Here is a 19,327-nt window from a genome sequence, read left to right as displayed (position 1 = left end):
TGGTCTGACTGCCTGTTGTGTGTATGTGATGCCACTGACTCTGAGAATGAGTAAACAGTATCATTACCTGAGTCACTGGCTAAGCAAGTTTTTGTAGCTCTTTTTCTGGTGTGTAATTGGAAATGACTCCACTGCAATCAGTAATTTAATCTACAACTACCCGTCTCATCATTACCTGCAACACAGTGTCTTAATCCCTACAGTTTCTATCATGATTTCATAGAAAATTTTGATATCTACTTTTGTGAGCCAGAATTTGGTTATCACTAAGCCAGGGCCCACTTCAAGTGAAGATAAAGGTACAACAGTTGTTTCAGCACTAGTGAAATGAAATATAGTAATACCTGAAATTCCTTCTCATCACTGTTTGAATGCCGTAAATTCTTTCTATCCAACTTTTCGTTTCAGGTTACATTGGGAAAACCACAAATACTTCTCCAGTGAAGTGTCATTCTTTTTTTTTCTTTTTAGTTCTTAATGACCCGCTTTCCTCTTCTAGACAATGTTCCGATATGATTGATTCTCATATCTACACTTAGTCCATTGAATACTGGATACTCATTCTCCTTCCACATACTTTGTCACTAGACTTCCTCTCAGATGCTTTCCTTCGTAATTTACACCCTCCACGGGATTCATTATGGGACTTCTTTCCAGTCATGAGCTAAAATTGTGTCACTCCATAAATTCTGGGCACTTATATCCTCCCTAATATGCAAAATTCCTCAGATAATTCATTGAGCTAAAAATGACTGCTCTTTAGAAACAATGACCAAAAACTCTTCATAATTTTCACTGATGTTATGAAGACATTCATGATAGCTGTTTCTCTTGTCAGAACTCCAAGTAAAGAATAGTTGAGTGCAAGGGGATAAACTCTGAGAGATATATGAATACTCATCTAGACCCTGTGTGTCCTGTTCTCACAGACTCGGATATAGTACTCAGACTGCCCCAGGGAAAGAACAGTCACTTGTTAACAGCAAAATTTGCCATTTCCATGACAAGTGTCTACATCATCAGTATTGGCCTTTGTTAACATGAATACAGTGCCACATATTTCCTTATGTTGGATATGCAAATTCCCACATTATAACTTGAAGATAATACCTTCATTAATGGCACAATAAAAATATTGTAATAGCTGCTCACCAGATATATATGATGAGTAAATAATTACTTTGTGCACTGTTTTGCCTTATCTGACGGATCAGCACTATGTCCTTACTTCAGTTTTAGTGAAATTTTCCTTAGATATCTTACCACAGAGTAATATAAGTATTCACAATATTGTACCCACACTGGCCAAAACAGTAATGTGAATATCAACTCATTGCTCAGCATAGACTATTCACCTGTATCGACTTGCACCAATCCAGTCACAGTTTACACTGCATCTGCAGCAAGTGCAAGCCATGTCTGAAGTTCACAAAGCCACTTGCTGTTTAACCATGGCCCTCAATGTGTTTAGCTAACTTTGTTACAGTACACTGAGGTGACAAAATTCATGGGATACCTGCTAATATGATGTCAGTATAGTGCAGCAACTCAATGTGGCACGGACTCAACAAGTCACTGGATGTTCCCCTGCAGAAATACTGAACCATGCTGCCTCTACAGACATTTGTAAATGTGAAAGTATTGTTGTTGCGGGATTTTGTGTATGAACTGAGCTCTCAGTTATGCCCATAAATGCTCAATGGGATTCATGTCAGGCAATTTGAGTGACCAGGTCATTCGCTCGAATTATCCAGAATGCTCTTCCAACCAATTATGAACAGTTGTAACCCAGTGTCATGATGCGTTGTCATCCATAAAAATTCCATCATTGCTTGTGAGCATGAAGTCCATGAATGGCTGCAAATAATCAATGATTTGTTCAGTTGGATCAGAGAAGCTAGTCAATTCCATCCAAACACAACTCACACAATTATGGAGTACCATCAGTTTGCACAGTGCCATTTTGACACCCCAGGTCCATGGCTTCATGGGGTCCATGCCACACTCAAACCCTACCATCAGCTCTTTCCAACGGAAATTAGGACTCATCTGACCAGACCACAGTTTTTCATTAGATTAGATTAGATTAGATTGACTTACCACAGAGGATCCAACCATTATGGTTATGAGACCAGGAGAGGCACTGCAGGCGATGTCATGCTGTTAGCAAAGGTACTCGCCTGGTTGTCTGCTGCCATAGCTCATTAATGCCAAATTTTGCCACGCTGTCCTAATAGATAACTTCATCGTATGTCCCACATTGATTTCTGCAGTTATTTCGCTTATTTCTGCTCGTCTCTTAGTGATGTGTAGTCCATAGTGAGAAGCATTGCTGGAAAATTTGGGATTGTTGGCACATTCTTGACACTGTGGGTCTTGGAATATTGAATTCCCTAATGATTTCCAAAACAGAATGTCTTATGCTCCTAGCTTCAATTACCATACCATGTTCAAAGCCTTTTAATTCCCATCATGTCAGAAAACTTTTCACTTGAATCACTTGAGTACAGATGACAGCTTAGCCAGTGCTCAGCCCTTTTATATCTTATGTATGTGATGCTACCACCATGTGTATATGTACGTATTGCTATCCCATGACTTTTGTCTCCTTAATGTATATGCCACTAACATTTCGCTCCATACAAAGGTTTCACACATGATGAAGTAATCTATAAAAAAGTACTGTCAAAAAAAAGCTGCATAAATATTCAGTCAGATATTGATAGGTTTTCAAAGTGGTGAAAAAGATTGGTAACTCACTTTAAATGTTTAGAAATATCCTACGACTCCAATATCTATATCTCACAGTTGGAATCAGTCAGTTCATACAAATATCTGGTTGTAACCGTTTATAGGAATATGAAATGTAATGACTCTTAGGCTTGCTCACAGGTAAAGTAGGTGGCAGATTTTGGTTCATTAGTACAATACTAGAGGAAAGCAGTCGCTCTGCAATGGAGATTGCTTCCAAAACATTCGCGTGACCCATCCTAGAATGTTGCTCAAATGTGTGGGCTACCGACTAGGACTACCAGAGCTTACTGAACAAATGCAGAGAAGGGCAGCACTATTAGTCAAAGGTTCATTTTGCTCATGGGAGAGTGTCGTGAAGAAGCTGAAGAACTTGAACTAGCATATGCTTGGAGATAGGTATAGACTGGGAAAATGTACTTAATAAGTTTCAAGAACCAACATTCAATGATGAATCTAGGAATATACTCCAGCCCCCAACATACCACTCCTGCAGGTATCGCATGGACATGCTTAGACTAACTACAGTGTGCACAAAGCCATTTAAACAACTGTTCCTCTGGCATTTCATATATGAATGGGATGAGTAAAATCCATAATAAGTAATGCAGTGAGAAATACACTGTGCATGAACTCCACAGTGCTGTGCTGAGTATGCATGTAGATGTATACGTAGATACATTGTTTGATGCATACATCCTTCCTGTTGTTTTGGACTTCACATCAGACTTGTTTGGACTGTTCTCACTAGCTCATGACAACTTTAACTTTTCTTCCACTTTGCTGCAGTACAAGATTTGTACTTTGATATTTCTCATGCTTTTCTTAAAATTATAAAATTGAAGCTTAGTGGCAGCTCCATTGCACTGTACTGCACCATTCACTTATATATATCTCGTACACTCTGTCCAATCTACTGAAATAGTAGCAATGTTGTGACGGCTCAGTGGTTTCCAGTTTACTTTTCTTATCTCATAAATGTGATGAATGAAGTGTGGTGAACAGAAAGCTGGTTTCTAATCTGGAATGCATATAAATTTAAAAATGAGACTGTAATCAAAAATACGCACAATATATTAACAGCACGTAAATAAAATGTACGCGTTTATTGTTATACATTGATTAATTGTAATCTCAATTAATGTTGAAACTGGAGCCATTAATTCAGAAAGAGTCATTACTACTCTTTCATTAAACACACCTGCCTATTGTTTCATGTTTTGAATAGTATATAACTTTATGCACAACCATGTTACTAAAAGTGATACGTTTTTCTTCCAGAACGTGTATGTAAATATTAATAGGATTTTAACTGTAGCTTCCCGCCTAATAGAAAGTAATCACTATGCTGCTCAACACATTCGTACTGTGGCAAGCAGGCTTGACAGGACATGGAAGGAGTTTGCAGCAGGCTTGGATGAAAGAACATCTGTTTTAGCTCTTTCTGTGTTGTTTCACCATAAAGCTGAACAGGTAAGAAGACTGAGCTTATGAAATTTCTACTTTTTTGTGTTCTTGGTTCATTGTGATAGAGAACAATTCAGAGCTTCTTTTAGTATTTCTACATGGCATGTTTATTTGATGTGTTGTGGGATAAAAAGAGAAAATTATGTCAGACATTGTCACTCCTTGCTCCTACCACTGCAACCCAGTGGCCTAGTGCATTTGCTTGAAAGTATTTCATGACTGTGGAGAATGTGTTAAACATTTATAATGCTGAATATCCCTTTTTGCTCATCTCTAGTGACTTTCTCTTTTTCTCTTTTTTCAAATTAAAAAAAAAACTAGTGAGTAAGATTTAGAAGATGAGACAAGCCACTTTTTGTGAATGCTCACTGTCACATTTAATACTGTACACTCAATACTGCCACTTCCACTAATGGTTTCCATCCTATTCCTCTATACAGCTGTTAACAGTTGACATTGATATGGCATTATTCAGATTTTTACTAATGTAATAATAAAACATATAATAATTAATTACTGTCACTCTTTCACTCAACAAAAATAGGAGCATGGAACACATTGTTTCCCATGTTTGTCCATGTTTCATAGAAATTTCTCTTATAAATTGTATCAGCTTGGGCTCCGCCACAAATTCTTAAAATGTATAGTCAGAATTCAGAAACACTGTATCATCATCCTTATGCTCCTAACTCTTCTGCTTAACATTCTTGTGCAGTGTTGCTAGAATGGGGGAAAAGTAGTGTGCTACTACTGTTTTGACTGTGGGACAGAATATAACTAATGGAATGATAAAAATGGAAAACATTTGGCCTTCAGGATTTTCCGAGCCATGGTCCACACTTTGCTAAGCCAGAATTCTTCATCCATCTTGATAATGTTGTGATGAAATGAGTTTCAAGCTTCTTTTTATTGGAAAAATAGTAAGCCCAGTGTCATCATATTCTATATGATGTTACTGCCAGGGAATTGTTGTACAGTTTCAACAGCCATGCTGGAAGGAAGGAAGGATGATTGGGTTTAACATCCCATTGACAATGACTTAATGACTTTGGGTAATAGCACAGTAACGCTAATTCATTCATCTGAGAAGCAAACTTTTGTGATTAGATCAAATGTGATTATATAAATGGTAGTTATCTTTCTACAGTAAGTAGGTACTATGTTTTGCATACCATATTTCATGGTCTTAAATATTATCTTTAGATTCTCTTATTGTTCACAGTTTATTGAGTCTCTCAGCAGTTTCATTTATTGTACTATTGTGACGGTAATCATGGTTTGCCATTTTTGGGACATGATATATGCAAGGGAACGTCACAAGGGCTATATCTTAAATACAGCAACCAGCAGCAAGTACGGTATAAAAAGTTTATTCACATTTAACCAGTACCAGTTTCATTTTGTTGTAAATTCAGTAGTAAAATGAAAATAGTATGGTGCCCCAAAATGTAAAAAATGCAGTATTAAAAGAGAAATGCAATGAAATGGCCATACATTGTGCACAAGACTTAGTAATTAAGAGTTATTAAAACAAGAAAAGGGTCTAATAGAATTTACATTTATTATTATGTATAAATCATGAATAAAAGAAACTTTTGGTGCTTATGTGGTTATTGGAGTTAGTTGGACAGGAAAAGTCATAGGCAGCTTGAAGGCAGATGAAACCATTATTTATTTCTCAACTACCTATAGTAGTAGACTAGTGACCACATCAGGTGGGTGCAGGGTGATGGGCATTGAACCCATGGTCCACAATGTGTTATATGTAGTCACGAAGTCACCTGCATGTCTTTTGTGTGGCTCAACTCGGAAGCTGAGTGACCTTATGTTGAAAGCATTCCAGGCCACTGGTGGTGCAGGCTGTGCTAGATGTTGGCATGACAGTGGCCATGCTATGCTGCTGGGAAAGTGAGATGGGAACCTATCGAGTCATGGTGAGTGTTAGAAGCGCAGGCATGTGGGGTGCAAATCCTGACCTCATTGTCTAGCTTGTGACATCTGGTGTTGGCAGACAACCAATGGCTCAGAGGCTGGAGGACCTCAGTTTGACCCTTGTACGTTCAGTTTTGTGGCAGAATGGCCAGTATTTATATGCACCAGGGCCTTTTGTTGTCAAGTGGTTACCTCTGGTGTCACATACGCCACTTGCCATACACCACCAAAAGTGTGTCAAGTTGTGGTACCTTCATTGATTATTGACCACACAATCATGATGCAGCTTCTAGGAGGGGAGTGTGGTGTAATGCTGCACCAGCAGATTGCGACAGGTAATACAGTCATGAAGAGTTCTTACCTTAGCTCACACTGTTATACTGGCTTACACACTGGATTATCTTGAAAAATATGTTTGAGAGTGTCCAGGAGCACACTGTTATACTGGCTTACACACTGGATTATCTTGAAAAATACGTTTGAGAGTGTCCAGGAGATTGTGTGTATTCCTAAATTGCTAAGAAGGCTGGGGCCTAACAACAGGTTCCTTTCCTTGCAATGGGAAGGCCTGTAAGCCCCTCCACTCAAGTGTCCCAGGTCCTCAGGAACTTGATAGTGGGCAGTCAGTCTTTAAACAAGGCATCACTTTCAAGCAAAGCACAGCACTTGTAGAGTGCACATGTCTGTCTTCTCTGGCTTTGGGAAAAATCTCACAGTAACAAGATGTGGCTTAACATTGGGGAGACTAGTCACTTAGAAAAATATTTTACATAGGAAACTGGCCATTTATGCCGTTATTTATAGTAATATTGGCACGTATGTAATTTATGTATCTTCAGGTGTAATACATACAAAAATAGGTCCAAGCTTAAAGATTTATTTTTCATATTGAATTTAGTTCTTTGATGGATTACAGATTTTAAAATAATATGAAAGGTAGTGTAATTGTCCCCCAAGAAAAAAGTGTGAGGAAGTGTGTTATTTAGCAATTTCTTCCTCTCGAGTTTCCCTGATATCTTATTCAGTCAACAAGTGTGACGTATCTGAAGCAGAATTACAGCAAACTAAAAACTAATGACTATATGCATGAAATTTGTCAGTGCGTTAATATTGGCCCAGCCATTCACAACAGCAGCTTTTACATTCACTAATGTTTCTTTTGAAATAATTCTAGAAGTTGATATTAGAAGGCAGCACCAGTCAAGGGGCAGGTTGAGAGATGTCCATATATTGTTCTCATATGAAATGAATCCAGTTTTTGAGTGACAGGTGGCTTGTGCATCAAGAAAATTATGGCTGACCTATGTTCAGCTGTGGTCTTTTTAACAGAAAGTTGTGGTCCAAGCTATGTTCAAGCTTGGTCTCCCAAGTGTTAGCTGAAAGGCATTTTTTCAGAGCATCAGGCTGTGAAATATTAAACGATTTTTAAAAATCCTTTGCCAGATTGCTCTTAGAACCTTCTTATACCATACTTGTGGCTGATTGCTGTATGTAAGTTATAATCTTTACAATGCTGCTACAGTTATGTTTCTCATAAAACCTGTTTCTGCTAAAGTAGCATAGTAATATTACTGCAGCCATTTACGTTCTAATGCCATTCAGCAGAGTGTTACATTCACATGATTCCTTAAGGTTCTGCTTATTCTTAATACATTCCATAATGTTTTTATTTCTGTTTTGGGTTTTATTCATTTATTTATTTACTTATTTATTTCATAGATGTCATCCTCTGTTTCTGTTTCTTATGAATAATTTTTGGCTCATTGTACCCAAGTACAGAAGAAATGAACTTACTCTTCAACATTTCAGCAGTCTTCCATGTGTTTTATAAAGTGCTGAAATATTAGTTCTGTGCTGACAATGATCTGTAATGACAATGATCAGTTTTAGTTCACTGGTCTGATGCTAAGGTTTATAATATTAAATATGCAACTGGAAGCTTTATTTTTTATTATTTTTCTTCCTATTGTACTCATTATTGAAATATTTCAAAATTTTGTTTTTATGCAGTTTATGCTTCCATTTCAGTATGTTGAAAATGTATCGAATTGGAATCAGGCCTGTGAAAACATGACAATACCAAGTGAAATAATAGTTTTAGAGACAGCAATACATCAACACCAAAGTCTCTATGAATCTATGTGCCAGGCATATACAGAGGTAATATTGTTTCTAATGTAATCTTAAATTTAATCTGCATTTTTATCAGAACATAGTCATTTACAGAATAAAATGATATATTACTTAAATCAAAACATTCATATGCAGTCAATTTCTATTGTATTCATCAGCTTCTTGTGAATATGAACTTATGCAATGTACATATTTATTACATTTCAGTTATTCCCACTCTTAATTAGTTGGTATTTGTATGTACTTGTAGGACTGCTTGGTTCCAGATGGAAAATTATCGCAGGCAAGCAGATAATTCTTCCTTTATAAATGTTATTTTTATTTTTTAACTAGAGTTCCTAGGGCAACTGTCATAATGTCTTATTTATTTGCATATTGTAGGTCAAAGTTTCAGTATTAGCACAATTATTTGTCATTCCTGTGCACTTGATTTTGCTGTCCTTCTTTCCCTAAGAGAATGGTGCTTCTGCTTGTATTTGCACCGAATGATCTTTATGTAGATATCATTTTTTGAAATTGAGATTTATGCTCATTAGCATTTGTTTTATGTAGTAAATGTGTTAATGTATTATTCATAGAATCATTATTTATGTTATATAAATTTGGTAGTGGCAAAGTGAGAGCTTTGCAAGTAATAATTTCAAAAACAATTACATTTTTGCTCAAAAAGAGGCTCAGCTATTAAAATTTTTGTGTTCTTACTATGCTTGTTGGCTGGAACTTTAAATTTTATTGTAAAGTATTTACTATTTGCACTTATTTGAAAGAAATTATATTTGGAAAAAGGCTTTTTCAGTAAAGATAAATGTTTATTTAAGATAATACAGTAAATTATACAAAGAGGTTCCCATTCGTAGTTGAATGAACTAGAAAACAAAAATTAAGCAATGGGAACTTTGTGTGAAAGCAGTTATTTATGAAAAAAATTATTGCCTTTATGCTTATGAAGTATTGCTGTAAAATTCCATGATAACTTTCAAAGCCTCACAGAGTTACATTGAACAGCACTCTTTTAACAAGCAGCAAATGGTAATAAGTAGCATTGCACATCCTATAGACACATACATGTAAGGTATACTGTTGGGTTCTACACACTGAGGAGCATAGGATCTCCCAGTGTTTGCTGGAACACTATAGCATTTCCTTCCACATTTACCATTCTTTTTCATGTTATTATTTTCATTTTCAGGTGTATAATTCATACCAGGCCCTTCTGAATGGACTTGACATCTTGGTTCAAGTCTGCCACTGTTTCCCCTCAACACTCACTGCCAGAGAATGTGTTTCCGACAACAATGTATGCCATACATTCATTTCACATTAGTGTCTCTCTCTTTCTGTTCTCTTCCAGTTTCATTTGGTGCTTGATCGGGATTGGAGATGTATGGGTTAGATTGCATATCTCCTAACCTTTTGCAACAACTGTGACTTCAACTATTACTCATCACTCTTGAATACATTCCAAGCTTTTTGGTTAAATGTATTCTGGAGTTAGCCAGGCAACTGAAATGAATAACAATTTTTTGCTGTTATTGGAAGCAAGTTTCTCTCTAAAAAATAAAATACATTGGCTGCTTAACAATATGAAGTACAGTGATTGCAAGAGGGTAGCGAATTTTGATTGCCTGTTTAGTGGGAGGTGTGTGTCTGAGAATGGATAAGCAAGTTATACTAATGAGGTGTTGGTTATTGGGTCCTTCACAGGTTCATAGCACTAGCAAAAAACTGCTATATCAGCTCGACCACCTGGTTCAGATCTGTAACCAACCTGGAATGGAATCAGCTCGGAAACATGTAGGCAACTTTTTCTTTCACTTTTCTTCATTTCTTGGTCATGATAGTATATTTATAGTATATATTAGTAACATAGCTACCATAGTTTTTTGCAGTTTTTTCAACTGTATACCTTTATGGCAACCAGGGAAAATGCTATTTGTTCTTGCTAGCTTTTTGTAATTAGAAAAATAGTTTTTTGCAGAAGTACACGTTCTTACTTTTTCTCCTATCTCAAACTATGATTTATAAATAAATTTTTATGGTTATTATTGATTCTCCCGAGTTTCCTTTTTCAGTACCATTTTATATTTTAAGTGGTCAGTGAGCTGTACTGTTAGGTTGTACAGTTTAAATATGGAACGGAGTAGTTTTGTTGCATGATTTTAGGCTTGTCCACATTTTGAATTCACATGCTTTTTTAAGAGCTGTGAAATTTTACAGGTATTAAACCAGTTTCATTTGCCAAATGTTGTTGTAGAGGTATGGCAAATACTTTATACTGCCAGTGTTATAATCTTGATTACATTAGTAGCATTCTTTTCAATATTTAGAAATTCATAATATTTGTTTAGTAATTTGAAATATTTTTTATTCAAGAGTACAAGAAGAAAGCAGAAGGGGCATCCAGTAAGTTAAAAATATTTTTGTGATTTGTGTGGTACACCAGTGTAGAATCCATTCAGTCACAATTTTGCTGTTGCACTAGTTTCTTGTTTTGCTTGCTGTTTTTTACTGTGGTAGAAAACTGTCAGTAGACTGTGACACATAGTTTTTGACAATTTACTGATGAAATCAGAGTTTCTGTCTGTGTGTGTTTTGTAGATTATGTTACAAATGTGTGCAAAACATTCATTTTGTCTACACATCACTCTTATTTTAAAATGATATACTTACAGATGTATGCATTATACGCATATTTTGTGACAGTGTGCATCTGTCAGCCTTATTGTGGATTTTTGTTGTGTGGAAAAAGTATACTGCGAGAGGCTGGAGAAGGGAGAAAACAAAAGAGAATGTTATAGTCTGTGTAGTACAAGCAATTACAATAATTTTGAAAGACATGGTGGAGTACAGTATAAGGTTAAAGTTCTTGCCACCAGAGAATTATAATACACAATCAAACAATGGAAAGTCCAGGAAGGTATAACACCAATATTATGGACAGGATAGATTGCTACATACCACATAGACAAGGCACTGAGTTGCAGCCAGGCACAGTGAAAAAGATTGCTGAAGTATTTAGTCATAAGTTTTTGGAAGAAGTCCTTCTTCCGAAGTAGAACTCACCCCCCCCCCCCCCCCCCCAACACACACACACACAAAAGCACAACTTTCACACATTTCATTTGACCATTGTCTCCGGGTACTGGGTGGCAAACACAGAGAAGTGACCATGTGTGTACGAGTTGTGCTTGTGCGAATGTGCGTGAGTTCTACTTCAGAAGAAGGAGTTTGTCTGAAAGCTTATGAGTAAATATTTTAGCAGCATCTTTCATTGTGCCTGTCCGTGACTCATCTCCTCTTCTATGTGGTGAATTATAATACACAATTATCTTTCATGACATGTAATGCCATTTTCAGTAGATGTTACATTCATAAGATAAAAATTAATTATTCATAAAGTAGTACCACATACAAAGCAATGTGTTTTGCTAGTGATGATTGTGAATGTCAACTATATGTAAGTAATGGCAGGAGGAAAAGATAGCCATTGACCATACAGCTGAGGCATTGTGTAGCTGACAGGCACAATAACAAGTCTGAGCTATAGTGTTCAGTGGCATTCTCTGTCACTGGTTATGAAAGCTGATCTTGGCCACAATTTGATGGTGACCATTAGTGTGGGTGGGCAGCTTGTTGGTGCTCATGCCCACATTAAAGGATGGGTAGATATTGTGGCTTAGTTAGTATATGATATGACTACTTCCACAGGTGGCCATGTGCTTGAGGGGGCAGGATATGCGGGTGAAAGAACTGAAACAGGATTTAGTGGATAAGTGCATAGGATGGGTCCTGCACCAGTGTCGCTAACAGATGTAACCCATGTGACAAAATGCCGCAAGTAGGTGTACCATAAGAGTGGACCAGGACATTTAGTAATCTTGGCAGATGATTAAATAGTACTCTGAGAAAGGAGAGTGAAAGTTAGGCAAAGCCATGTCAAAGGAAGATGCTAAGCTGTTCTGGTCTGGGATAATATTTGAAATAAGGAGGGCCTGTTCATTTGCATTTGATTAATTGGGGGTGCATCAGGGAGGGAAGAACTTTATGGCACAACTTGAATAAAAGAAGTGAACGAATGATATCAGTCATCCTGAAGCAACAACTTTTAAATGGAGTGAAGTGTATGGACTAAAAATTGTAGAGATAGTTTGAGGCTTGACTACAGTAAGCAAGTTGAATCGGATGTAGGTTGAAACAGTAATGCAGAAATGAGGAGACTTGCACAGCATAGACTGTTGTGGAGAGCTGCTTTAACCTGTCTTCAGACTGAAGATGATGATGACAACAACAGCAACAGTTATGTGGTTGAAGTATTAGGAGCATGCCACAGATTTGTTAGTGCCCAGTGTCTGGAGGGCACTGCTTTTCTGCATGGGGCAGGTATTGCAGCAGGTTTGGTTCCCTTGCATCCCCCCACAACCACCTACTCCAGTCCTGCCACTGGCAAAATGTATACTATTGAATGGAGGGCCACATGTCCATCACTTATCAGTTGTTGTGTTCACTGTACAGCTTTCTACATTGATATGACAGCTACCAAACTGGCTGAACACATAAAAGGGCACAGACAAACTGTCCACCTGGGGTATGCCCAATAACCAATGATGGAGTATGCACTCCAGCATATCTCTGGGGATCTAGACAACTGCTACATGATACGAAGCCATTTGGATCCACCCACCCAACACCAGTCCCTCAGAACTGCACAGATGGGAACTTGCGGTCCGATACATCCTTTCATCTCACCACTCCCCTGCCTCAACCTGCATTTATGTTAACACACTTCCCCTCCCCCCTCACCTGTGTGTGTGTGTGTGTGTGTGTGTGTGTGTGTGTCTGAGGACACCTTTCACTTCATCTTTGCTCACCTTTCCCTTATAAGCTAGCTTGTGAGTGACTTGTATCCAGTTTTCCCTTCTTTTCCGGTTTATCCTCTCTCCTCCCTGATGAGGGAACTAGTTTCCAGAAGCTAAGTTTTATTATTATTCATTGATTTTGTGTGACTTTTGACAGTACTGAGCCAAGGTGGGAACTGGCCAGCCCATCTGTCTCTCTGTGTATTTATCACATTTATGTATGTCACTTCCCTTCTAATCAGTTAATAATACCTTTAGCATAATGGGCAAGGAATTGCTTGTCAGCCCAGATACAGCATTTACAGGTAGCTAAGCCCTACTTTTTGGTGCAAAAAGGATAACAGATATAAAAGTGGAGGTACTGTTTGTTGATTTTATGTGCATGTAGGATATTATGGAGCCATCATGGAGTTGGAAGTCGATACCCAGGTAGGGTGCTTGCTGGGCTGTAAGGAACAGTTCTCATACATTTAGGAAAAATAGTTACAAGACTGTGATGCTATGAGGATAGGATGCCTTGGGCCTGGGTCCACACCGTGAAGGTATCATCTATGAGATGAGCCTGACCTAGACAAGGAGTTAAGCATCTTGTAGGGTTGCCAGATATCATAAAACAAAAAAGGGAGTGACAATTCTTTATTTATTTCTAACAACATTTTCAAACCTAAAATATACATCATACAAAACATTATATAGCCCTTCCATATATTTGACACTTGGAGACCAGCCACTTTGAAGAGTATTGGGCCTAGGAAACTGCCCATTTATGCCATTATATGAGTCATCACTGACATATATGTAATTGATTTACCTTCAAGAGTAATACGTATTAAAAAAAGACTTAGCTTCAAGATTTATTTTCTATATTTATTTCAGTTCTTTGATAATGTACAAATTTTAAAATAATGATGACAGAAAGTATAATTATCCTCCCAAGAAAAAAAGTTTGAGGTAAGTTATTGAGCAGTTTCTTCCTCTGGAGTCTCCAATATTTCTTGCTCACCCAACAAACATGATGTATCTGTAGCAGAATTACAGTAAACAACAAAACCTAATGAGTACACTCAGGAAATTATGTCATTGTGACCAAACTGGCTCAGCAATTCATGACAGCAGCTATTTCTTTCACCGATGTTTCTTTTGAAATAATTCTAAAAATTGGCAACAGAAAGCAGAACCAGTCAACGGACAGCTAGCAAGACATCTGGACATTCTTTTTTACAGACAGTGAGTCCAGGTTTTAAGCAGTAGACGACTCATGCATTGAGAAGATCACAGCCTGACCTGTACAAATGTGTGGTGCTTTTAACATAAAATTGTGGCCTGAAGGTGTTTTTGAGGTTGTCTAGAAAGTGTTGATAGGGGGCACAAAATATTCATAGTGTGGAAGTACGCATCCAAAGAACTCAAAAATACATATTTATCATTTTCAAGAGTTAGTCAATCAGATTCAGATTCATTCTAATTGTATTTCACTGAACTTCTGTCGTTTTTAATAAATGAATAACACTCTTTTGAAATTTAAAAAATTATGAACAGGACATGCTTTCATAATTGACTGTTGTATGGAGTTCTGCCTTGATTAATCTGTTGAACATCTGTTTATTGTGTCACAGCACTTACTCTTATGTATGACAAATTATGTTTTTCTAAGCTCTGCAGTACCAATTTGGTAATTGCCATAGATATTTCTCTAGCATTTTCAATGAAATCCAAAATTTATTCTGCTCTCCCTTTAAAGCGTCAAAGTACCAGGTGCAGACTGAGAACACTTTTCAATTGCTTTTGCTTGACACATTGGCTGTCAGTGAAAAAAATATTAAAGTCCTTTTTAGACACCTTAAAATAAACACAAAGACATTAACACTGTTAGGAGCATGGACAGTCTTCACAATCATTTCCAGTTTAGTACATCCAAATTGAAGTTTGGATGCAACTACAGAATCACTAAACATATTTAATAATCCAGACTTGAATAACTTAGCATATGTTTCACTGTATCACTAAATCAAGTTCACATACAGTGCTTTTATCATACTCCTCTTTACTATTTAAGCTAACAAAATAGCTTGATAGTTTATTTAAATTTCCAGAACTACACTTTTTGTTGATTTCATGTCCCTTGTAATGTGAATGTTACCTCAGGTTAGTTGGTCCACCCTGTAAAATACTAAAGTGCTTCCTACCCAAAGCACAAAATGCTTGGCTCCCGTCTGGTCCTGGCTTAACCCAGAAAGACATCTTCACATTTCTTGAGATTTTTTTTTTTTTTTTTTTAATGTTTGCCTTGAGATTTAAACTTCTATCACGGAAGAGTCTTTGAGAGATTAGAGAATACTAATGGATCAAGAACACTCCTAACCCTGTTTGAATCAGACTGGAGATGCTGGAGGAAGCAGCGTAAATTAGAACCATTGGTTGTTGCTTTGGAAGCTCAAGCATTGGCAACATTCACAAAATGCTTAATCAAATAAACTATATCAAAGACATTTTTATATAAAAAGAGTTTTAAGGTTATATTTATACCATAAAATATAATTTGTAATAGACTTGGACACAATAGAGATAAAAAATGGAGAATCGTTCACCTAGAGTATAAGAAAAGAAAAAAAAACAAAAATGCTAGGATGTCAGGTGGATAGCAGGGATTCTCGTAAGTACTGTATAAACAGGTTGGTCTATGAAATAGTCATGCAGCAGCTCTGGTCATGTCAGAAATTTGTTTATTTATCTCCACCTCAGAGCAGAACTAGTAAGGGCTGGTACTATGTAAAAAAAAAACTGGAAGTGTGCTGAAGCACTAGGACATTGGGTAAGCTAGTGTCTGGTGGCACCAAGGCCCTGGACATGAGGGATATTAGGATAGAGTGAGGTGATATCAACAGTAACAAGCAGGGGATGAAGTGCTAATGAGGTAGTGACAGTTGAGAGAATGTGAAGGACATTGTTAGTGTTTCTGGTTAAGGAAGCTAGAGTACTGATAGTAGCTTGGAGATGTTGGTCATCTAGGGCAGACATCCTTTCCATGGGGTACAACACCCAGCTACAATGGGATGCCCCCTTGCCCCACTCTCCACTGGCACCTGCCCCCTACCTACATTTGCTCCTCTTCTCAGGCAGTTCCAGTCTCTCTTTGCCTCCTCCTCCTCCCACCACCATCCCATTCTCCCAGAAGCTTCCCACCATTTCACCTGAGTTTGCTTCATCTATCTATTAATACACAACCACACTGTTCTCTTGCTGATTTCCAATTTTCCTATTCTGCTTCTTCCCTTCCTTAACTTACACCTCCTATTTCATCATTTACTGCAAATGAGTTCCCTCGACTGCATTGGTGTGTGTGTGTGTGTGTGTGTGTGTGTGTGTGTGTGTGTGTGTGTGAGAGAGAGAGAGAGAGAGAGAGAGACCTTAACTACTAGTTCAGTAGTTCAGTCTAATTTATGTATCTTTATACTGCTTAACTCCTTGCAAATATGGTGAGCAAAATTATGGTAAACTTTTACATTGTTTGTATTCCATCCACAATTTTCCACAATAGCATTAAAAGCAACAGTAACTAGGAAAAATCCAAAGCAATTGGCATGTAGATGGAATAATTTGTCACCATAGTAGTGCTACAAACAACTACCATATGCTACTGGTGCTGCTGCAATTTATTTGAATCATCTATACATAGTGAGCTGCATGTTGTTAGGACAGCAATTGCTGTTGTGAGACTGGAAAGAGGGTAGGGATGGGGGTGAGGGCACATCAGGGAGATCTGATGTTGAGGGGCCATTTACTAGGCAGACTGCCATATAAAGCTATTGACAGACGGTAGACAGATGTATGTAGGAAAGTGAATAAAATGTTTTTGGGTGAGCAATCAGATCGTAGTGGCAAACATGCACAATATTTTTAAAAAAGTCCGCCGTGTTGTCATGGTTAGGTCTGCTGATAGATTTATAGTAGACCAGAAAGCTAGAAGAGCATCCCCTAGTTCTGCTCTCATGTAGTTCATTTTTACTCTGTTCCTAACGTTACTGTGTATGTTTTCTACTTACAGGATTCAAAAACAGTTAAATACATGTAATTATACTGTTCAGTGGCTGTTGCATAAAAATTTTAAATTGAATATTCACCACCAAGAGTGTTCAGTGTAGTGTGGTCAAGATTTTCAAGGGACAACAATGACTAATATTTACTATTTAGTGTTTTCTACATAAGCAATAATTCTTCAGCATCACTACGTTTTCCATACAGACTGTACTTATAGTTTCTCATTTAATTATCAAATACATATAGAATCATGAAAGGCTTGCATTGCAAGCTAGCTAGCAGTGATTTTAGTTATTTCCCAATTGATTTACATCCTATACCATTTAAACAGAAGTATCAGGATGTAACTCTAAATTGCTACATAGGATGGTCTTTAGAATCTGAAGTCAATGCAGGAAGGCCCTCAGTTTCAGATAAGGCTGTGCATGTTTACGTTGATCAAAGTACAAAGAAACAATATCTTAAATGAACATTATTGTTTCAAGTAATATTCTGAGTCTGGTGTAGATAATTGGTGGTGGGGTGTTGGGTTGAGTAGATTTGTGCTTTCATTTTCTATGGATCTGGAATTATCTGTAAATATCTCAACTATTCTTCAGTAGAGAGTGGATCTGGAATTATTTGTAAATATCAGCAACATTTTTCAGTAGAAAGTTTTAGTTACTTAATTGAGTAGTTTGAAGTACATACAGGACATTTTACCCTTGTGGATGATTCATTTAACAAAAATGTTGTCATTTATAAGCTTTAGTGCCAGTGTGGGTGATTTGTTTTCTGTTTGAGATTGGTTTGTTTGATATTGTTTCACAAGCTATTTTCCAGCTGCACAGAAATTATGTGATACACAGATTGTCTTCACTTATGCAATATGTGGAAATGTGGCACATGTATGCACAAACTGTAGAAAAAATAGGTAAGAAGCTATTCCCATCCAAGTGAGGTATCACATTTGAATCAGCAACAGAACATAGATATAGGTAATGTATCTGCTGCACTAGAATATGAGACATATGAAAGCAAGGGAGAAACAATTGCAAGAAATAAGCAAACCTAATGAGGATGTAAAGTTTCCTATCATTGTCTATAGTTTCAAAGAAATCAGTAATTGTGTTTATCTTTATTCATATCTTTTTATACACAACTATATTGTTTGATTGTTTACCTCGCATTTTCTCACACATTTCTCTAAGTACAGACTTCAGCAACAAACTAAATGTTATACAAAGATACCTTCTAATCTCAAAATTTACATCAGTAGTTGAACTTCTTTTATTCTATCACACATCTTTTTCACTAAATGTTCAAAAATGACTCATTTCCATTCCCTTGCTGAAAAATAACATTACTTTCCTAAGATTTCTCACACTTGTCAGCAAAGCCACACCTATAACAATGACAGTTCTTGTAATAACTATTATTCTATTATATCATATTTGTTCGGACTGATTAATGGGTTTTCAGAGGTTGACAAAAATTGTGTAGGAGTCTGAAGCCATATATACACAAAGAGAACATGGCATAGAAGAATATTAAGGAAAATACTGTAATAATTTATTAGTCTTTTTCCTGCTCAGTTAATTTGTAGAGAGCAGGGAAGAATGAGAGAGAGAGAGAGAGAGAGAGACTACAGGGGAAAAAAGTAATTGAAGAATGTATACGATAATACATAGTGAATCTGTGATGCAAGAAATGCCAGAGAAGCAAACAGTAAGTTGGTCATGAAATAAGAAATGCTCTTTGAGGCAAATATGATGGTAAAGAAGACAGAAGCACAGAGGAGGAATGAATAGAAGTTGAATTGTAGGAGAGCAGTTGGTATCAGAGATTAATGTACACATTTTTTTCTCTTCAAGTGAATGCACCACCATTTGACTGTATTGTTGCTTATTTAATTACTATCTAGGCTTTGGCCTTTTATGCCATTTTCAAGTAATTGAGGTTTTCCCTCAACAACATATATTGCAGGACCTCAAGCTCAAAATTAGCCATAAATTAAGAAAATTATGGCTCCCCATGAAATGTCAGATGTAAAATCATCATCTTGTAAAAAGATCAGTGAATAACAGTGGGACCACATCATATTTAGTAAAAACAGGTTAACTTGGTATATAAAAGATGAACATTACAACTCAAAGACGTGGGTAAAAACA

At 36.9% G+C, this 19,327-nt stretch overlaps 1 protein-coding gene across 1 annotated transcript in view; it reads left to right on the top strand.

The window, feature by feature from the left end:
• Positions 1 to 19,327, top strand: part of LOC124612449 (kalirin) — a 1,731,149-nt gene that overhangs the window by 450,510 nt on the left and 1,261,312 nt on the right. Inside the window, exons 8-10 of the mRNA XM_047140672.1 lie at positions 4,033 to 4,224; positions 8,179 to 8,310; positions 9,473 to 9,580. Of these exons, the coding sequence (XP_046996628.1) occupies positions 4,033 to 4,224; positions 8,179 to 8,310; positions 9,473 to 9,580 (432 nt within the window). The remainder of the gene's footprint in view (positions 1 to 4,032; positions 4,225 to 8,178; positions 8,311 to 9,472; positions 9,581 to 19,327) is intronic.

This window comes from Schistocerca americana, chromosome 4 (assembly GCF_021461395.2).
Source record: "Schistocerca americana isolate TAMUIC-IGC-003095 chromosome 4, iqSchAmer2.1, whole genome shotgun sequence".
Taxonomy (NCBI): Eukaryota; Metazoa; Arthropoda; class Insecta; order Orthoptera; family Acrididae; genus Schistocerca; species Schistocerca americana.
The sequence above is the reverse complement of the archived record's forward strand: the minus strand, read 5'-3'. Positions and strand labels throughout refer to the sequence as shown.